Below are 21,984 nucleotides of genomic sequence, written 5' to 3' on the forward strand. Positions count from 1 at the left end.
ACCCCATTTGCAGCAACTATTTCATAAATATAGAACATGGAAAAAGTGAGTTGAAAACTAATAATACTATTGCAATAATAGTTAATTCTTAGAAATAGTATAAATTTTTGTCTCAATGGTATTTCAAACCAAGAGATATTTTAAAAAATTTGTCTCGATATGCCTTATTTAATTTAAGTTTTGCATGATTATTGGTTTGGTGCTCAACAATTTATAAACTATTGTTGTCAAATAACATGGTACTCTAGGAGTTTTACTTTTTACAATGAAACACAATTTTTAAGACGGCAGTTTTACAAACTTGAAGATATTCTCATTTCTTAAATCTTTCTCTTTTAAATTTCTTTAATGATTTTATTATTGAGCGAGATAAAATATATCCAACACAACAAAGACATAATCATACATCCTTCTCACTAAATAGTTTAAAATTGTTCAATATTTGAACATTAATTCCCAGAAATGTATAAAATGTAATTTCAACACATTTCTCAGAGGTCAACAGCCTTAATTGGGGAAAAACAAAAATGCTTTTAAAAGTAAGAAAGTAATATTTAAATTTAAAAAAAAAAAACATTTTTATTGAATGATAATTTTATTTTGTATAAAAGATATAAAATCTGTAAAGTAAAGGACATAGCAGGAACAATAAATAAGCCCTGATATTTATCATACAATGCATAAATCATTAAAATGCCAAAACATGTTAAAACTAATTATGTTTATTTAAAAAAATATTAAAATGGAATGCATTTTATTGTACATAATTTTGTAGATGATATAAAACCAAAAACATTATTTATCCATTTATAAAATTAAACAAAGGACTAGTAAACATTGTCATGGTGATATATATGAATGAACACAAAATTTAATATTCCCATTATTGATTTCAAACATATTAATGATACAAGTAAGTATCACAATGGATTAAAAGAATTAAACAATGTAAACCTCAATGTAAATTCTTTTTGTATAAATGGTAAGGCTAACAAGGGCAGAAATTAAATCATTAGTTGCTAATTAACATAATAAATACAAACAATAAAATTGACTAAGATTATAGTCTCAGCACAAGAAGGAAAAAAAGCATACAAGATAAATTAATAAACACATATTTTGATTTAATGAATACACACAAACTTTAAAGAAATTGTTTAAGGTCCTTCAGCCAATGCATTTTGAATTCTCAATTAAAATTTTGTTTTCTATTTCTAGTGCAAAAATAATTTTTTAAGAAAAAAATATGATTTTTAAAATTGCTTGAAATTATCTTTTGTAAAAACATAGCTGAAAAGAAATTTATACAAAAGGGGGGGGAGGGAAACTAATGGCATAATTTTGTATAGCTGCAAATTTTTTTCTCTTTGTTTTCAGCTGCAAATTTTTTTCCCCTTGTTTCCAGCAAAATATTAAAGTAAAAGTTGAGACTTAGTTTATATTACATTATACAAAAAAAAATTCATAATAATGTAATGCGAAATAAACATTAAGCTTTAAAAAAAATATCTAATTACATAGTTGTTGTATATTTTTCATAAGAAAAATCTTGAAAAAAATTCCTACTGGATTAAGCAGCAATTTCATGTTTCAATTCATTCTAAAGATATTACAAAATTAAATTTTTAAAAAAGAATTGAAGTTTAAATCAAATTTGAAACTATTTTTTGCATTTGTGTTTCATAATGCAGTGTGAGGGGCCTTCTTTGAAAAAAAAGGGTTTTAGGCAAAACATTTTTACAGAAAGCTGTTAATTACATAATAACAATAACAAATTAGAATATACAAAAGCACCAGATCTAGAAAGAATAAATGCATTTTTTTAAATGATGAAAAATCAATAAAAAACATATATCATAATTTAGAAAAAAATAAATATTAGCTTATAATAAAAAATTAGAAATAAAGTATTTCAAGGAAAAAACTCACCAAAATATCACAATAAATTAACCCAAATAATCCTTCCAAAAAAAAAAAAGTAAAGGCAAAAATTTAAAAAACTAAACATATAGAAAAATGGACGTTGAATATGAAAATCAAAACTTCACAATTTAAATAAAACATTAATCTGTATATGATACTGAACCAACTACACCCAATTTAGTGTATAATACAAAACATAAATAAAAAAACTCAACATAAAATACATGCATAAAAATAACATGATCTTCAATTACATGTGCAAAAAAAATCAGATCAATCAATTAGGAGTATATACGACATTTTAATATTAAATTTAATGAAAAAACATAGAATGAATAAACTGAAAATCACATTTGTAGTTATCTGATAAAAGTTCAAAACTTTAAATGGAATAATTATAAGGAACATATAAATAATTGCATTAAAAATTATCTAGCATTCAAAAGTAATTGTAATATGAAAATTTGCTAAGAGTTAGAAAAAGTAATTACAAACAGTGTATTAACATGTGTAAACAGTGGCAAGATTGGAAGTAATGAAGATTTATTATTCCCATTCATCTAAACTCTAACCTCAAATGCTTTTTTAAATTCATGCATATAATGATATGTTTAAATATGATTGACAATCAAATGTTTCATATAAATGCAAAAATAAAAAAATATATTGCTCTAGGAAAACATAAAATCACCGGAAAATTTTAGAATTAAATTTTCATTCAAATTCATGATTGTTGATAATTATTAAAAATCTTTTTCTATTCTCATCTTACTTTTTTCTCAATATATAAATTTTCATCAAGTACTTTAGTTGACTAAATCACAATTTTCAATAAAATAAATTTTTAAAAAAAATAATAAATTGGAAAAAACTTAGACTTCAAATGAAATCAAAAAGTATTTAACAAAATTTACTTTTAACTCCAACAGTTTCAATAATCATTTGAGTCAAAACACTCTAGTCATATCAATACTTTTCTTATTACTCAGCTATTCTTTTGTATAATTCAGATCTATATCCTTTGTGTCATTTATCTATACTTTATTTACACCATATAATCAAATATTTTATGGCAAAAACCAAATTTTAGATGGCACATATCACTGTTCTACATTTCTGATTAGTAAAAATATGGACATTTTCAAATCACAAATTATTCCTGTATTTGATTTAAATGATGTTAATGAAAGAAAAAAACTTATACATTAAAGGTTAGAAACACAAATTTAGTTCAAAAATAAGAAAAATATTGCAATGAATTATTTATATTAAAATATTGCATTTAAAAAAAAAAGCAAATTACTAATGCAATTTAAAGTCACAGTAAATTTATATACTTTATAGTGAAGTGGAAATAAAACTTACAAAAAAGCTCAGATCATTTCAATAAAATGTATAACCTATACTCGATATGATTTGAACACAATATTCTATCATATTTAACAATGAAGCCTTGAATTGTTGTCCAAAAAGCGTTAGCCCAGAAGCATTGGCCAGAGACACATTTTTTCAATTCAAGATATGAAGCAATAGTCTATAGTAAATGTTCTCTTTCAAATGAAATAGTCAAAATAAAATTTGTTGAGCAAGGCAACAATGCACCCCCCACAAAGGGCACGAAAACAACAGTTTTTAACGAGAGTTTGTACTGCATTCTTTAACATCATAAATACTTTTATTTTCATCATATAAACCATTCTTCTTTTTTGGGTACTCCGTGACCTGTTTTTCCCAGTCTTACTGCTGTATCAGCATCAGGAGCATCTTTAGCCCCTGTGTCTTCATGCGTCTTGTATTCACCTTTGTGACGAGACATGTAGCGTCCAATTAAGACTGCCATCAATATCAGAGCAATGAAAATTAATGCCAATACACCTGCAAGTGATTCAAAATATTTCACTATAATCAATGTTTCGCAAATGTTTACTTACACTTTGATTGGGGAGAAAAATCAGAAAGAAAAATGAAAAATTACAAAATGTGTCAAATATAACTGACAAAACTCAAATAAAGAGCAAAAAAAAAACTTTTTAAATACTTTAGTTTTGACAACATAAAAACACTTTACAGAATAAATAATTTTCTATAGGATTAAAAAATTCGAACAATTAAAAAACTGCAGTTCTGAAAGAAAAATTAAAGATCTTAATAAAGTTTCTAGGAATTTGAAAGTCTGTAATTAAAACCTTAAATCTGCAAATAGAAAAAAATCCAAACTTTATAAATAAAAATAAGCACCTTTAAAGAGATTTTTTAAAGGATCTTAAAACCACTTTTAAGAATTAAAAACATTTTAGTCTTGTGAAACTATTCTCTTCTAAGTTTGAAAAAATGAGTGCAAACATTATAGAAATAACTTCTATATCAGATCAACAAAAATAAAGTGAAATCATAGAGAAAAACACAAGTCATTTTTAATTTAGAAAAAAAAATGTCTCAGCTTACAATGGGTTAACCATGTTTCTATAGTAATTATTTCACAGGGTGCGTAGCCAAATCTTTGAATCAAAAATAAGCACTGTTTAAAAACTTTTCAAGCACTTTACAAAAATTTTCAAGACTCAAAAAATTCATATTCAATCAATGATATTATTGAAAAACAAAAACTTTTTATAAACAGTTTTAGCGTTAAAAAAAAAAAAGAAGAAGAAGAAATGGGCGTAAATCGAAACAATCACTTCTTTCTCACATCACCGAGTGATTTCAACCTGACCCTGAACTCAGAAGAAAAGTACCCTTACCCCCTACGTCAAAAAAAGTGTTAGAAGTAACATAAAATAAACAAGATATATATGCTAGTTTTCAATTTACTTTCACTATAGTGATACTTNTTTAAAAACGAAATCCCCAAAAAAGCACCTTTAAATACTTTTTACAAACGCTACGCACCCTGTTTCATTTTAAAGTTAATTTTTTCAACAAAAAAAAAGTGCTTAAACTAATTGTATCATTAATAGATGATGCTAACTTGCATGTTTAAAGAATCTTTCATATTTGATTGTTACTTGTCACAGTGTCAACTGCTGTCATTATTGCACAATTATTTATCTCAACAGGATATCAAATACTTGCAGAAAAAATATTCTTTTTAAAAGGCCAATTAAGTTAGTTGAAGTTTAATTCATTGTCATATTTTTTTAAAATCTAATTTCATTGATTTACAAATAAAAAAAGTAAGAAAAGAGAAAACCAGTAAGCAAATGTTAGGTAAAAGAACAAAAAATAAATAATAAAACTAAATTATTAAAGATATTACCTCCAAGTATAGCAGAATCATCTTCACCAGATCTATGAGCTTCGATGCGAACTCCCGGAGGCAAAGTGGGTGGTGGTCGAGTGGCTCTATATTCAGGTGGATGAGTAACAGGTTCAATGCCACAGTCATCCTCTCTAATATCAACAGGAACTGACCAAACATTTGCTCTGCGACTCTCTTGGAAAAGTCTCCTTAAAGGAAAATGATCATCAAACTGAACTCTTGAGATACAACCCACAAATCCTTCACCAGTACCCATGGACTCTGAAAAATAAAAATAAAAAGGTAAATAAAACAGCTCCGTTTATTAAAAAATTCTTTAAAGCAAAATACTTATTTTACTATCTAAAATGAAATTCAAACTACTCAAACTCAGTGGTGTGACTGCCCATACAGGGCCAGGGCTAATCTCAGTTTTCTTGACCTTGGGCTTTGGGGTACAAGAGCAGATGTTAAGGTTGGGTGGTCAGATGAACGCAGAAACCCCAGTGTTTAGTCCTCAAGCATGCTCGGTACTCATTTTATCGACCCACTGAAAGGCCGAGTCAACCTTGCCTGGCTTTCAATCAGCTTTTAAAAATAACTCAGATAATTTCAAATCAGGGTGCGTAGCTAAATTATTCAACAAAAAATAAGCACCTTTTAAGCACTTTTCAAGCAAAAAGATATTTTCAAGCACTTTAAAAAAATATCATAATTGGGCAGGGTTGGAAAGTTTTTGACAATTGACGGTTTAATCTTGTTTCAATCATCATGTCAAAAAAAAATAACTTTTGCCATTGTTTTTGACAGTTGTTAAAAATCATGAAGTTTTGAACCATATAAAACGAATAGCGTTTTCATATGCTACAGACTGACAATACGCTGAAATAGATTGGGGTTGAATGAATTATGAAAACGTTGAATAGAAAAATGTGAACTGCGTCTTTTTGCAAAAATCACAGCTAAAATCAACATGGTAAAGGTAAAATCTCATTTTGAAAAAGGGAAAATTAAGCACTTTTTAAAAACACCCAATGAAAAAGCACCTTTAAGTGCTTTTAAAAATCGAAAATAAGCACCTTTTAAAAATGCCACGCACCCTGTAAATAGAAAAATAAGCTAAATAATTATATTAAAAAAGTATTAACTATTTAAACAATAACAATAATCTAACCGTATGGTAAAAAATACAACATCTAAACACTAAAAAAAGCTATTATTTTGGTTTTTGCAATTATTCAAATTTTTGGAATGAACTTAAAATAAAACAATTTAACATAACATGACAAGGAAAAGCTGTAATTTAATAATAAATTAGAATAAAGATTAAAAAAAAATTAATTACCATTCCGCCCTACATAAATACTTTTTAGACTATTGAACTGAGCATCAGCCTTTTCATCAATTTTAAAAGTGTGAACAATCGGTTCATAATTATCCACCTAAAAGAAAAATTAGGAATGGATTACAATCAATACACATATAAGTACATTTTTAATGCACAACTTTTAAAAAAAGTACACATTTTAACGAAAAATGTACACTTTCAATAGATGTATACTTACATAGATTGTTATTTTAGCTCCTTTATCTCCTCTTAGAAGTCTTATGTCATGATGCTGTCCTAAAGCAAAGTTCTCATTTTTTATAATGATTTCCTGCCTTTCAAATCCAAAATCGAATACTAATCGCAAATGGCCTAAAAGAACATTTAAAATCATTAAACTGAAAATTTTTTTAAACTTAAATATGTCTCATAACTATGAATGAGATTACTAAACTAATTCGATATTTAAAAAAAAAAGAAAAAAAAAATAAGACTTTGTTTATAAACATAGGTAGGCATAACTTTTATTTTACTTTAAAATTTATATTGAATTCTTTTGAACAGCTTATATATTTTAGACATACATAAAAAGTTTATATAATTTGATTGTTATAACTTTAATATTATAACTTAATATTATTAACCTAATATTATTTGATATTTAAGGAACAATTTTTATTCTTTTTTTCTGTGTTGCAAGAGACTTTTTAACAGATTTTTTGATATTTTAACATTGCTGATTTCAAAACTACAACCACTTCCTTTCTCCAAGATAGAGGTTTCCCCAAGATTTAATGAGATTTTTAGTCTATATTTTGTTGACATGTACAACTTAAAAAACATCATATAACAGGGGGTTGCATAAATATTGAGATAAATTGCTAGGGGAGTTAGGGCACCTCATCAAGATTAAAACAGTATAGGAACCCATGCGCAGAAATGTTGGCATACACCACCAGGAGCGCTTCCCTATTATGAACTGTTTCTTCGTGTTTTTCTGAACAGGTCAAAATTGAGAAGCACTTCCAGCCATGTATGACAAAATTACTGGGCATGGGTTCCTATGTGCAGTTTTAATCCCAACTATCCTAGAAATTTATCACAACATTTACGCGATCTTGGGTACAATATAAGACTTTTAAACCTTTACATTTCAACAATAAATTAGACTAAAAATGTCATTTTTAAAAAAATGTGTTGCTTTAAGAGCAAAACTAATGTCAGATTTGATATCCGCAAATCCGAACTAGGCAAGATCAAGCATTTGCATAAATACAACAAAAAACTTGTTCCCCAGTGTAATTCATAAAAAAGTTCAACATAAAAAAAATTTCTTTAATACAGTTCAATGACCAATCAAAGCCATGATGCCAATTATAAAGTAAAATAATGCATATTTAATTCCATTGTTTTCTGTTTAGTCATTCCTTCTTTTTGTTCAATAATGATTCAATAACGTTTACGATATTCCAGGGCTCAAAAAAAACCCCGTCCTCGGAGGTCAAAAATTCCCCGCAGACAACAAATTTTTCGAATCCCACGTCCGCGCGGACGGCCCTTTTCCCGTTAATGCTCGTGATACATTTTCAGTTTTTGCTATCTTACAAGAGTCTAGCTCCTCTCTTCTAAAATGACCCTCTAATCCAGAAAAACAGCAACATACTGCGTATGGTGGAATTGATGTTTTCTCTGTCTGGGAGTACTGCAGTGGTTGAAAGGGACTTTTCAGCAACGATCTTGCAAACAGACACATTTCGACAAAGACACATTACACTTGAACAAGAAGCGTTAAACGCAATTATGAACATATATACCTAAATGGAAAATTCCTTTCTGATTTCTGTGCAGAAACCTCTGTAAATCATTTGCTTGATTGTGGAACTGGCAAACGTCATATTTGATTAATTTAAAAAACACAGTACCCTCGGATAATATGACATTCCAGATAACTTGATCTTTGTCATTTAAATTATTTCATAAAAGAAATAATAGGTTACTATTAGTAACCTAGTATTTCTTTTACATAATCGTAGTATTTGTAATTCTAGTAACTACTAATTCATTGTGCAATTTATATAAATGTTTGTTATAAATAAGAGAAATTATATTTTATTTATTTAGAAGCTACGGGTTAGTTTCAAAGGAGGACGGGTACATTATTGGACAAGCCGTCCTCAGGGACGGGTAAAATTTCTGAGTTTTTCGAGCCCTGCGATATTCTATAAAACTATATTATTAGTCACACAAAATCGATCCAAAGATTAAATTATCATAAAACGTAGGGTGCCTGTGCATTAGGTCCCAGACACTGCTAGCCTAAGCAATATTCAGACCCTGGAATTCAAATTATGTATCTGCTTTTCTAGTATTCATTTTATAAGAAAGCAAAGAAATATATAATTTAATTTTCTACTTGGATTGTATAAAAAATATATATATTTACCACTTGTTGACATCATCAAATTAAGATATTCTCCACTAAACGAGGAAACACCAACAATCATTCCTGTTTTATCAGTTGTGGTGAAACCAACACGTATATATTCTTCCAAGGTGGAAATCCTATTGTCAAAATTGTATCGGATATAGTAATCTGAGCGTAAATTGACACCAATTTCTGAAATATAAAGAGTAAAGGTATAATATAATGAGAAAAAAGCTTCCAGGGAGTTATAAATTAGTTAATGAGAAAAAGATTACGAATTTAAATCAACAAAAATGTTCACAGCTATAATAAGTAAAGTGCAACAAATATATCATAGAACTTAAAATTATACAGATCATGTATCAGGTCAACATATCTCCTGTCCTGTATTAAGATTTTAAAAAATAAACTAGCGTACTAAGTTGCTATCAAAATTATCGATTCTCAATTAATAAAATTTATTGAACTTAATAAAACAAGATAAAAGTTAATATGTAGAAGGAAAAAAAAGAAAAGTAGAACAGATAAAATAATATATATTTCTTTATTTATTAAATATTTTAGTAAAAATTCAAACACAAATGTTTTAGGTTTAAAGAAAACTCCATACTAACTCAGTTAATAAAATAATTAGATTGCATTGTGATCTTTAGGTATCAAAGTCAGCTTCTGTTATATGTAAACACACAAAATAAAAGATGGTTGGAAACCTACATGCTGCTAAAAAGCTACTTAGACACACTTAAATTTGATTATTCACACATATAAGGTATTGGGGAAAAATATTAAGACATTACAGTGAAAATATGCAAATTTTATGACTAAATTTAAAACTAAATAGTTTTTTTTTAAAAAAAGTTCAATTTACAAATTATGAAAAGAAATCAAAATATTAATGCAAAAATAAAAAAATTAAATAAGATTAAAAAGGTTAAAACATTCAAATGGAAAAATGCGCTTAGCAGCAAAGAAACCAAGAGGAATTAAACAAATGAGACATTGAAGAAAAATTAGTAAAAAATTGGAAAAATTCAATTTACAAAGCCATACAATTTTTATGGTTTCATAAAGATTATTAAGCTTGTTGCGTAAAACAAAAATTTCCGGCTATTTCTTAAAATTTGTTTTACAAGATCTAAGAGTAATGTCTGCGATATTTGTCTATCCAAACAATAAATAATAATTTTTGGCAAAAATAATAATAATCACATGATGGAATCAAGAAAAACATGATGGAACAAACGAAGAACAGACAGAACAAAGTATTTGTTAGCGGTTGTTTGTGTTCAAAGAAAGTTTGAACATTTTAGCTTGGTGTTTCATGTAAAAAGCAAACCAATCATTATACAGCACAAAATAAATCACTGTACCACTTCTTTGAGAAAAACACAAATCAAAGTGTTACATTTCTGTATGTGCTTTAATTTCAAACTCAAAATGTGAAAAGAATATCACATCTTCTAGAAAGCAACTTAATTTCGATTTAAAGTAAAATTTCATTCAGTAATAACAGATAAATAATTTCATTATATTTTCTCAAATAAAACTAACACAAGTTTTATAATTTATTAATAAAATCTTTTGTTTCAAATCTTTAAATCCATGAGTATGAATGACTCATTCTTTATATTTAAAATATTATTTGATTGAACTAGTGTCTCTCTATTATTTTATCATGAAAAAGTTTCTGTAATTATTTCAGTTTTGCAATTGATTATAATAACAAATTATAATTTTTAAACAAAACATTCTTTATTTTAATTTAAAAAAAAAACAGTTACTTTTAAATCTTTACCAAAACATCCATTTAGACAAATGATCACAAATATTTAGAAACACTTCTTATTTCCAATAATAGAATTCTGAGAAATAAATAAAATATAAAATTAAATTAAACCATTCTTATCCAAAATAATATTTATGCTCATGATTAAAATGAAATAAATATTTACCATCAGCACAGATAGGTCCTTTGAATCCAGTCCACTGGCAATCACAAATATAGCTTGAATAGCCTTCAATGCATGTTCCGTTGTTCAGACAAGGGCTACTTTGGCATTTACCAAAACATCCATTACCAATGCCATAACTATAATCGGATGCCATGCGCTGCAGATCAACAATAATGCCATTCAACATTAAGGCTCGTAAGCAACCAACGAAACCCTCCCTGTAGTCTACAGTGGCACCTTTATAAAAGATTTGCATCATTACAAACATTTATTTAAGAGTTACTAAAAACATAATTAAAAGTTACTAGAAACATTCAACTAATTTAACAGTATGATACTCATTAAGTAGGAATTTAAAAATAATGTTAAATTCAGGGTTGGCACAGAAAAAAATGAACAAAATAGTTGCTTTTAGTAGCGTAAAACATGAAAATAGTAGCCAAAAACTAGGAGAATAGTTGCCTAAATAAGAACAAAAATTCATCAAAAATAAGACAAAAATTTTGTTAATGACATTGTCATATACCATGATCCATTCAGTCAAGTTGGTGGCAAGTATGATAATTTTTATATAAACATAAATGTTTATATATATATATGAAATGTGATTACTCAAATTCGAAATTTACGCATCACAATACTGTATTAAAAACTTTTCTTTTGTAATCATGCGGAATTTCGTAGCAATAATCATTGAAAATGCGACCGCGAAATGAAATAGACTTACAATGGAGTCTGTGCCGATTGACTGAATTAAAAAGTGAAGACTCAAATTTGCAAATCAAAATTTTCAACTTTTTTTATTTTTTAAGAAGAAAAAAAAGTTCAGTGTGTTCAGAAACTAGCTTGTGGGGTACAGATTTTATTTTCCACCCAATTTATGCTTAAAAAAATTGCTAGGAGAACAGAAAAGTCTCCTAATAGTCTCCTTTTCCTGAAAATAATTGCTTTTTTAGCCTTTTCAGTCAGAAAAAGTTGCCTTAGTCGCCTCATGCCAAAAATAATTGCAAATAGTTGCATTTTAGTCGCCTGTGGCAAGCCAAAATCATTAGAATGGAATAAACAGATACATTATTATTCTAATTACTATTATTATTTTTTTTTTCTTTCAAAAACACATTTTAAAACCAAATTCAATTTTTTTTATTTTCTTTCATTAATTATTTTATACAGTAAGAATTCGTAGCACAACTAAGATCTACATGTTTAATCAATCGATAAGACTGGCAATTGATTAAGAGATTGATGACCATCAAGAGTGAGATGACCAATGAATTGGTGATTAATGATAAACTGCATTGTTAATGTTGCCTATCCCTGTGTTAAGTGTATCTGATAAGCCAATTCATATCTAGCTCTGCTATTCTGAATCAATCTTCTTTAACAAAAAATATCATTAAGAGCTATAGTACATCCAATAATATTACGATTTCAGAACATGAAACTGCTTTTAATCACATTTTTACAAATAAATATTTAACAAAAAAAATAATGAAAACAAAAGATTAATTTTCATACGCAACTAACACTTTTTTTAAAATTATACTTTTCATAAAATAATATGCAATATTATCCCAATTAAATAATAAAATAATTTGTAATTTCTATCTTATGAGAGACAGCACTTAAACTAAATTATATAATAGACAGTTATGATACAAACACTTTTTTCGAAAAAAGCACAACTATAAATTCACATAAGTTAGGCAAATAATTCAAAAATTTAAAAGCAATTAAAATTAATAATACTTCCAATGGAAAAATGCGCTAAGTAGCAGTGAATCTGAATGGAATTGAAACAAAAGAGACAATGAAAATGTGAAGAAAAAAAATGGACAAAATATGACAACCAAAGCTGACGTCTTCAGGGGGTACCAGCTCCGGAAGTCATAAAAGCAAAACCTTTTCCATCGAGAGAGCACAACAAAAGTCTAAAATTGCTCTCTCTGTACCCCAAAGGTTTTACCAAAGTCCATGAAAAGAATATAATACAATATAAAATACATAAAGCAAATACAGAAGAATAAAAACAAGACAAATACATAAGAATATTATGAACAAAAGCTTGCTTAAAATAAAAATCCAATAACTAGATAACACAACTAAAATAAAATAAACAAAAACAACACCCCCTAACCAGCACAGTAAGTATAAGGAGAAAAAGGGCAGAAGTTAAGAAAGTAGTGACATCATTAATAGAAAAGCTTCACTGGGGAAACATGACTTGGATTTTGCTTAATAAAATGAAAAAGGTAATAATTCTCAACCATTTTCTTAATTGCAAAATCAATATTACAAAAATTAAAAGGAAAACCATTATTTTTTTCATATTTTCTTTGTCTCTTTTGCTTCACGTAAGTTAGTTAACAAAATCCGAAGAGTTAGTACGTACCAATAACAAGCTTGCTAGTGAGATACAAAGCACGAACTGGTCCTGATCTTTCTTTTACTTCAGCACTCAAACTGCCATCTATAACAACACGCGCCTCTTTTCTATTACGCTCAACCAAGACCGAATGCCAATTATTGTCATTCAATTTGTATGAAGTTTCAGCACTCACACCAAGTGGGCCATTTCCACCTTGATACTGAAACTGAATTTGGTCTCCCTCTGTAATAAATAAAATAATCATGAAATGCAATAACTTATAAGAATTATGATATGAATAAATAATAACTTATCATGAGATGTTATATGATATGAATAACATTATGAGAAATAATAACTTAATAATTAAACTAATTGCAAAACAATAAAAAGGCAATTTTAAAATTACAATTGATTTAGCAAAGTACAAGAACATATTAATTTGATTTAGATTAAGCATNCCAGACAATAAAGCCATTTTGAATTGAAAATCAAAAACATTTATCAGAACAATATAATTGGAAAAATATTTGCATTTTAAAGAAATAAAAATTCTCTCGCTATATTCAAGTTAAGCTTAATCTTGAAATTGCAACAATTACACTAGGCCCAATTTAAATATTTATGTTTACATTTCTTGCTTGACTGCTTAATTCTAAAAATAAATAAATAAATAAAAATCAAGGCACATTCATCAAAATAACCACACAAAAAAGATAATATTTGATAAATACAATACACACCTATTAGCATTATTTTTATATAATCCGTTGGTCCTCTACTACTAACTAACACACCATTCTGAGCAGTTGTTTTGAATTGAAAATATATATCTCCGGAGTGCCCCATATCAAAAGTGGGAAGATCTATTGTGGCATCTTCATAATAAAATGTGACAGTGTTGTCAAATAGATCTAAAATATAAAATATGTGAGTTTTTGGTATGTTATAATGCAAAAAAAGAAAAGAGCTTTCATGAGTAGAAGAATATAAAAGTAAGTATTCAATTAGTATAAGAGTAAGCTAATGAATAATTTACAAAGATTCTTAAATGATCAAATCAAAATATATTAGAGAAAAAATCAAGGTCAATTCAATTTTATTTTAAAGGAAAGGCTACCACTTCATTAGATTTAGTCACAAGTTAGGCTAGCTAAAAACTAGTTTGTAAAGCTTTTTAAAGAAGCTCCATTTATTCGACAGTTCAAATAGTACAGTCTTAGTTTTTTCAATAATTGGTAAATTATAATGGTAAAATATTCCCTAAATAATACTGCAATAATCAATGAAAATTATGATTTTTATTTAATTTTTCCTACTTTTCAGTAACAAAAATCACACAAACAGGTGTTTTGTTCACTATTTTGAAAAAATTAATTCAATAAGTTATTAATTATCCACAAGTTATATGACTTCTAGCTTATTTGTTAATATTGTCAAAACTAAACTACATCACACCTTATCAAATCATTCAGAAAATAGTAACAAATTTACCGATTACCAGATATTTTAAAGATATAATAAATTTTAAAAAAAGTTTTTTTAAAGTATTCCTCTCCTACATGAAAATAAAGCAACAAAATAATTTACTAGTAAGTGTGATTTCAAAATACAGCATAAGTAATTAAAAAACGACCTAACTTGACTTAAGTTTGTTAACTGAAACAAAAATTAGTTCTGTGGAGAAATCGGGAGTTTTTTTCAGGGATAAGTTTGGTAAATAACTAAAAAAGCAGAAAATGAATATCTAAAAAAAGTTTATACAAATCACATTTTAAATAATTGAAATAATACCCGAAATTTAAGAAAGAAAAAAGTGTGCATGAAGTCAATATCCATGTAATATAATCCACGTTTTAAAAATAAAATATTGATGCAAGATTTTTTATAATTGTGTGAATAAGAATCTCAATTCTGGAATTGCTTGAATATGAATCCAGATGTAAGATTAAAGCATGTGATTATGAATAGTGATTCTTAATTTTACATCACGTGAATATGAATTGCAATGTGCAGTTTGAAATAGAGATTTGTGATTTAAATCGAGTGAATACCAATCATAAGTGTGATCTAAATTATATAAATATGAATCATGATGTGTGGTTTTAAAACATGAGAATACAAACTGTAGCGTATGCTTCTAAATCCAAATTACATAGGTAAGAGAAAAAGTTAAAAAAACAAATATTTCATTGAGGAATTCCAAAAAGTGGGATTTTCTATGAAAATGCAGAATTTATCTTTTTATTGATTTGAAGAAACAAAAGGAATTTCGCCAAAAAGGAGAAAAAACTCATCCCTGTATTTTGAACAAAGATGCACAACTTGGACTAAAAGTATAACAACAAAAAACTAGGCTTTAAAGTACAATTTAAAGAAAAACTAAAGTACAATGTTTAATAGCAGAGCAGAAAACAGGTATTAAGCCAAACTAGCACAATACCAGCCTTGGACCAAATTAGCACCACTAGGTAATGCTAAGGAGCAATTTTTAGCAATGCACACATCACTCCTGTCTTTTTAAAAGAAATATAAAATTTTAAATATGAGAAAAAAATAATTTATAAACTATTTTTTTAAAAATATAACAGCAGTTTTAATGTCATTATTAAATTTCCAAGTATGATTAGTCAGTTTTATTAAACAAATATGCATATTAATTAAAAGAAAAAATAACTTACTGTCGCCTTCACATTTTAGAGGCCCCAAAGAATATCGCCCTTTCTTGTCATCCATAGTAGTTCCTGTGTCACCAAATCGTAATTGCCTAACAGGCAAAAATTCTTTTTGAGTCAAATCACCTTCATCAACCAACCATTTATCTCTTTCAAGATTGTCAGAATCACAGTTACACCACTTAGTTGGATCCTTGCACGTACCATATAAGCCGCAGTTACATTTTCTTGATCCTGGTAAAGAGCCACCCCAATAATCCATTTGACGGTTATTGCGACTAACCCACCAAGAAAAAGGTTCAAAAGGAGCTGGTTCAGCTAAAAACAAAACACAGAAAATGAGAAAAAAAACTTAAAAAAGAAGTGAATTAATTCACAGCTTACAAAAAAAGATATCTTGCAGGAAGATATTAGTGCTAGAGAGTTTTGTCAAAGAAAGCCTGAAAAAATTCTGCCACAGGGATAAAATTTAAAGCTTTTTATGCAAGTAACCAGAAATCTTCTAACGATTCTCAGACAGAATTAAACAGGGTTTTCACTTAATAAAAATAATAAAATTCCCTGATTTTTCTAGGTATTTTAGGTGAATTTCAAAATTATACCAGACAATACTTTATCTATACAATGCAAATTTCATCAGAAAAAACATGATTTTTTTTTTTTACTATTGAACATAATATTTTGAAAGTAAAAAAAGACTTTAGAAGAGGATATCATAAAATTACTGAAATGTGGAATTTTTTCAATGAATAATTGAAATGTTAGAATTTTTTAACTAGAATTTCAATAGCTAATTAACTGTTACTGACAATTCTAATAATGGTTATTTTACAGGTATGCTGTAGGAATAATCCAAGTTTTTGTGAAAAAATGCAACTTTCCTTTGCAATTCCAGATTTTCCCTGACAGAGACAGCCTACGCCCGTAAAATTTTACATTCAGACCCACCCAAGCAAGGATTATTTAGAGCCTGAGATCAAGATATACATCCGATAAAAGTCGAATTTTGCAGTATTATCACTTGGGCCTTTGATGTTTAAAAAAGGAAATTAGTCTTTAAAACTTTTTATTACAATTAATGAATACATTTTACATTTCTTAAACTTAATAACTGTATCGAACATTTGATAGAAAGTAGTAAAAAGATTCATGAAAATTTTATGAGTCTAAACTCGAAACCTTTTTACAGTAAACGAGCCCTGCATCCCATTTCTTGTAAACAAAGGCTGTTCTGAAGCTTTACAAAGTAGAACACAGTTTAAGTTTTAGAAATTGCTCCTTACAGTATTCTATAGAAAAAAGGGAGGAAAAATTTAACGAGAAAAGAAGAAAATCGGATGACAAACAAATATCTTGATAAATTTTTATCAATCCAAACACTTTAAAATAATATAGTCTTTCATAACTATAAATTTAAAATAATTTTTAATTAAAGCTGAATAATTTGTAAAAAATCAAACACAGTAATTTATATTTCAGTAGGTCATTCAAAACAAGATCAGAATAACATAATTGAGCTAATCTGATTATGCTTATAAATGCTTTAAAAATACTAGATTCATAAACTCAATGATTAAAAGTATTAAATGTTATTAATGCTTGACTTGTGGAACTGATTTAAAATTAGCATATATATAGGCTGAATAGACCATATGATATTTTAAATACTTAGAAATATAACATTCAGCAATGTTTCATAATTTATATTATAATGCTTATTACCTCATTACAAAAGCTTATTTATACATGTCATATTCACAGTATTGAATAAATTCTCCAAACATTTTAAAAATGTACATTAAAGTGAAAAACTAAAATATAAATTTGAGTGCAACAATTTCAAAATTAAACTAGCATAACAAATTAAACATTTTAAAAAGAAAAGGAAATTACCTGGCGAGCTAAAAAGACGAGTTTTGTAGCATTCATAACGTAACTTTTGGTGACAGTTGTAAGATCGATTAACAAGTTGAACAATCTGTTCCATTTCAGCATTATAAATTATATTCTGAATATAGCTGCCAGGTTTATTAAATCCCTTTACATCGGTTGGTCTTTCATTCTTATGATGCAATATTGTGACAGCTGGACCTTCAACTATAAAATTAAAGTTTTGTTATGCTTTGCAAAAAATTTAGCTTTTATAAGAAACTGGGCATTCAAAGAAATAAAAACAAATAATCAATTCTTAAAGAAATTGTTAAAATATAAAATGTTAATTATTTGACAGTTTCGTGTAATTGGACATGAAGCTGTTAAATTCTTTGATTGTTTATAATTTAAAAGAACAGTTAAAACATATACAATCTTATTTTAATAGAACAGTTAAAATAACAATGTAGTATTACTCGAAACATTAATAGAGTAATGAAGTCTATGAACCTTAGAGTAAATCAACTATACTCATAAACTACATCACTAAAAAAGCAACCACTGAAAATAGTCAACACTATCTGTGTTAACAGTTTTTTATAAAATAAATAATAGCCTAAAATAAAAATTAGTGTCAAGCGATTATTTAGCATTCTAATTTATAAGTGAACAGTTGTTAACACAGATTGCAAAAAGAGTATTTTCCTCCATCAACAGTCTATCAAAAGTATGAACATGAAATTTTCTAAAGAATGACAGAAACAATGGAAAAAAACATATCAAAATAATATTAAAAGAGGACAAATGATTACAATGAACTCTTAAAGTTAATAAAATAGCAGAATGCATAGTTTAAAAAAAAAAAACTATATATATATATGACAGATGTGACTGCCACAAAATAATATTGAAAAAAATAATAAACTACATATTGTGTCTATCCCCNTCCCCCCCCCCCGCCCCTATTAGTCAACAAATGTTATCGCTGAACTACTTACAGTAGACGATCTATATAACACCTAATCTGTAAACTTCAATCTTCCATATACCACATTAACTTCACTATCTCTAAAACAAACTAATTTTGATCTGTTTTTGCATCTGATTTTGATATATTCTAATGCCCTCACATTTTCATTTTTTCCCAGTAAATAATAAATACCTTAATGCATATTTTTGTGTTCTAAAATATTTTTATTTAAAAACTATTTCAAAACATTAATATAGATCTGCTCCTGATATATGTTGCCATACTTAATAGTTAAATTTAATGATATGTGAAATGAACTATACTATGCAATGCATAGTGCTTCAAGTTTTGCATTTTTAAAAACTTCTATAGTATTCACTTAAAAGTCATTTAGCCACGAATGCAGTATGTGCAAACTGTTTCAGGGAGATTTGTGATATACTTCAGATGAGCCTGGGCATTGATCTAAAAATTTTATCCGAAAACTTATCTAAGGTGTTCCAAAAACCCATTCTGACAAGGTTTTAAATACTAGCTCAATAATCATATTTTAGCATTAGTAAATAAATGAATAATTTAATAGGTGAGGTTTAAATACTTACAAGGGAATTCACATGTTACAGGGAACGAACCCAAGGGTCCACTACCATCAATATCAATGTTTATACTCAGGTCCCTGGTCTTTGGATGTGTAAGTTTATAAGCTTCGCATGAAAGTGAATGAATAGCTAAAAGAGATAAACATTGTATAATTGAATTGAATGCATCGTTTAGTATCACGAAGTTGTACAAAAGTAAGTATAAGTAAATAAAATATCAGCATACAGTGAAACCTCCTGTTATGGACACCCCTGCAAAACAGACACCTCTCAATACAGATATATTTTTAAAACCCAAGTGATCTCCTATGAATAAACAATTATGTACATTCTCCGCAAGGCGGACACTCCCGTAACCGGACACGGACAGTCATTTTGGACCTGAAACGTTATATTTTTTATTTCTTCAAACCGGACTCTATTTTTTCAAAATTTGAAAAAAAAAATTATTTCTGCTTTAAATTGCAAGGGGAAAAAATGCAACTTTTCGCTATTTTCAAAACACGTAAATTTTTTGCCTTGTCCATGACTAAAAATATTGTTAAGCTATTTCACTACTGAAGAATCAATCTTTCATCTGTCACCTTGCCTTATCGTTGTAAAGAAAGGAGAGAAAATGATACTGCTTTCCAAAAAAGATTCAAACAGCAGCATCCCTTGATCTTTTCATCTGGACCACACAGGTTATGAGACCCCTCAAGTTGAAATGACTTAAATGCTCTCAATGCTTCTTCCCCATTGAAAATTTCTTTATTTTTCTTATCAATTTGAAGACTGTATTTAACACAGCTGGAGTAAATAAGAGAACAGAAATATAATCTTTGATGTGTTCATGTAAATGAAACACTTATTCAGACACTTGATAGCTGATCAATAGTGAATAATCAACTCCATAGGTCCTCATGACGTAACTGTGGAATCATGAGAGGTTTGCTTACTTTCAAGAAGGTATTAACCATGTTCCCTCTCAAATGATAGGTAGCTGTAAGGGGATGTAAACCTAATAATTGAAACCGATTGAGGACTAAAAGCTCCTATTCAGTATCATATGCCTGACTTAACTATCGATGCTAATAAGTAAATTATATTCATTTATCTGTAGCTACATCTAGAATTATGTATTTATATCAAACTTCTTTAGATAATCTTTTTTATCTTTCTAAAGTTTAAATAAACAACCTGGTAGATAGTTATAGTAAACTATTTAATTATTTCTACATCTTTGTAAATATTCTAAAAACAATTAACAGTGTTAAACTTCATTATTAGGGAACCCTTCTCGTAAACGGACAACTCTCATAAACTGGCAATTTTTCGGTCCCATGAATGTCCGGTTTTACTATAAAAGTATATGCAAATAAAATATCGATGCATAATACTCACGAATGTGACAGACAGCTCCAGAATATCCTGTATTTTCACAAGCACACTTGAACTCTTCAGAATTTTGATGGCAGATGCCGCCATGCTCACATGGATTCGGATTACAACTGCATAAAAAAAAATAGATAAAGAAAGATAGATAATGCAGAGAATGTTGAGCATGAATAAGTAAAGTTGACATTATAGAGATACACTAAAAAGACCAAAATGAAGGATACACTCTCATTAAATTTAAGTTTCAATCAAAATTTCTTTTTCTACATTTTATGTCACCCAAAGTAATGATTCACTTTCTCAAATTATAAGAATTTTAATTCAAATTCCTTTAATGTCAATCACGAACTCGGTTTAGAGTGAATTTAGCTTACCCACACAGCAAATAAGTTTTTCTCAGTTATTCCATGAGGAAACATTGTACAACAGAAAAATTCAGTACAGTTGAAGGGTTTGGAACAATGTGATGATAGGCCAGTTTTAAATTGGTCCGGAGTGCATTTTTCAGCAAAAAGAACGTTTTCCATGTTCTGCCCTGCATTATTTCCTTCAGTTATCAAACTACCATGCTGATAGTTACGGTGGGTTTGAATATAAGTTACTTTGGATAGTGCTGTGGAACTAGTAGATTCACTTAGTAAGGGTTGGGCAAGTTATGCTACTTCTTTAATTTTTCCCCATTAGAAATTATTTTACTTGTTTCCACAGCAGCACACAACCAAAGACTATCAATTGGGAGGAATTCTCATGTTAGATGGAAAGTAGGCAATAAGACGTTTGTGTGTATTGTGCAATTATCGAGTCAAAATTCTTAAAGCTTCTACAGTATCTATATGAAAGCAATGCTCAGGAACAATTTTATACAAAAATACCACTTTTGAAAGGAAAAAGAAAACGTGGCTTGTCATTATTTACCACAAGCAAAACCTGACAAATAATGACAGTTAAAGGATCTTGAGGTTAAAATCCAGTGCTTAACAAATTTTTTTATCGCTGTTCAAATAATATTAATATTTTTCTTTCTTATTGTGATAATAAACAGACACTAGCACACTGAAACAGAATTTTCTTAAAGAATATTTAAGAATTTTTCATTGTATATATTATACAAACAATAATAATAATATAATTATAAACTTTTGCATAATTCTATCAAATATTCTATTACTTTGTACAAATAATTTTATTTTTTAAACACTAAATACATTAACGAACTGAACATACCTAAGTAAAAATAACACAATTAAAAAAAAAAACT

At 27.9% G+C, this 21,984-nt stretch overlaps 1 protein-coding gene across 3 annotated transcripts in view; it reads right to left on the minus strand.

Annotated features, from left to right (window-relative positions):
• Positions 1–706: 706 nt before the first annotated feature.
• The window catches only part of LOC107445976 (neurexin-4), a 40,691-nt gene continuing 19,413 nt past the window's right edge, over positions 707–21,984 (minus strand). For all 3 annotated transcript variants that reach the window (XM_043042082.2, XM_043042081.2, XM_043042083.2), the window contains 12 exons: positions 20,733–20,839; positions 19,353–19,478; positions 17,802–18,005; positions 15,915–16,226; positions 13,977–14,147; positions 13,258–13,476; positions 10,866–11,102; positions 8,932–9,105; positions 6,727–6,860; positions 6,507–6,603; positions 5,180–5,443; positions 707–3,798 (listed from right to left, as the gene is read on the minus strand). In XM_043042082.2, the coding sequence (XP_042898016.1) occupies positions 3,608–3,798; positions 5,180–5,443; positions 6,507–6,603; positions 6,727–6,860; positions 8,932–9,105; positions 10,866–11,102; positions 13,258–13,476; positions 13,977–14,147; positions 15,915–16,226; positions 17,802–18,005; positions 19,353–19,478; positions 20,733–20,839 (2,236 nt within the window). In that variant the 3' untranslated portion in view covers positions 707–3,607. The remainder of the gene's footprint in view (positions 3,799–5,179; positions 5,444–6,506; positions 6,604–6,726; positions 6,861–8,931; positions 9,106–10,865; positions 11,103–13,257; positions 13,477–13,976; positions 14,148–15,914; positions 16,227–17,801; positions 18,006–19,352; positions 19,479–20,732; positions 20,840–21,984) is intronic.

Source organism: Parasteatoda tepidariorum, chromosome 3 (genome assembly GCF_043381705.1).
Source record: "Parasteatoda tepidariorum isolate YZ-2023 chromosome 3, CAS_Ptep_4.0, whole genome shotgun sequence".
NCBI lineage: Eukaryota > Metazoa > Arthropoda > Arachnida > Araneae > Theridiidae > Parasteatoda > Parasteatoda tepidariorum.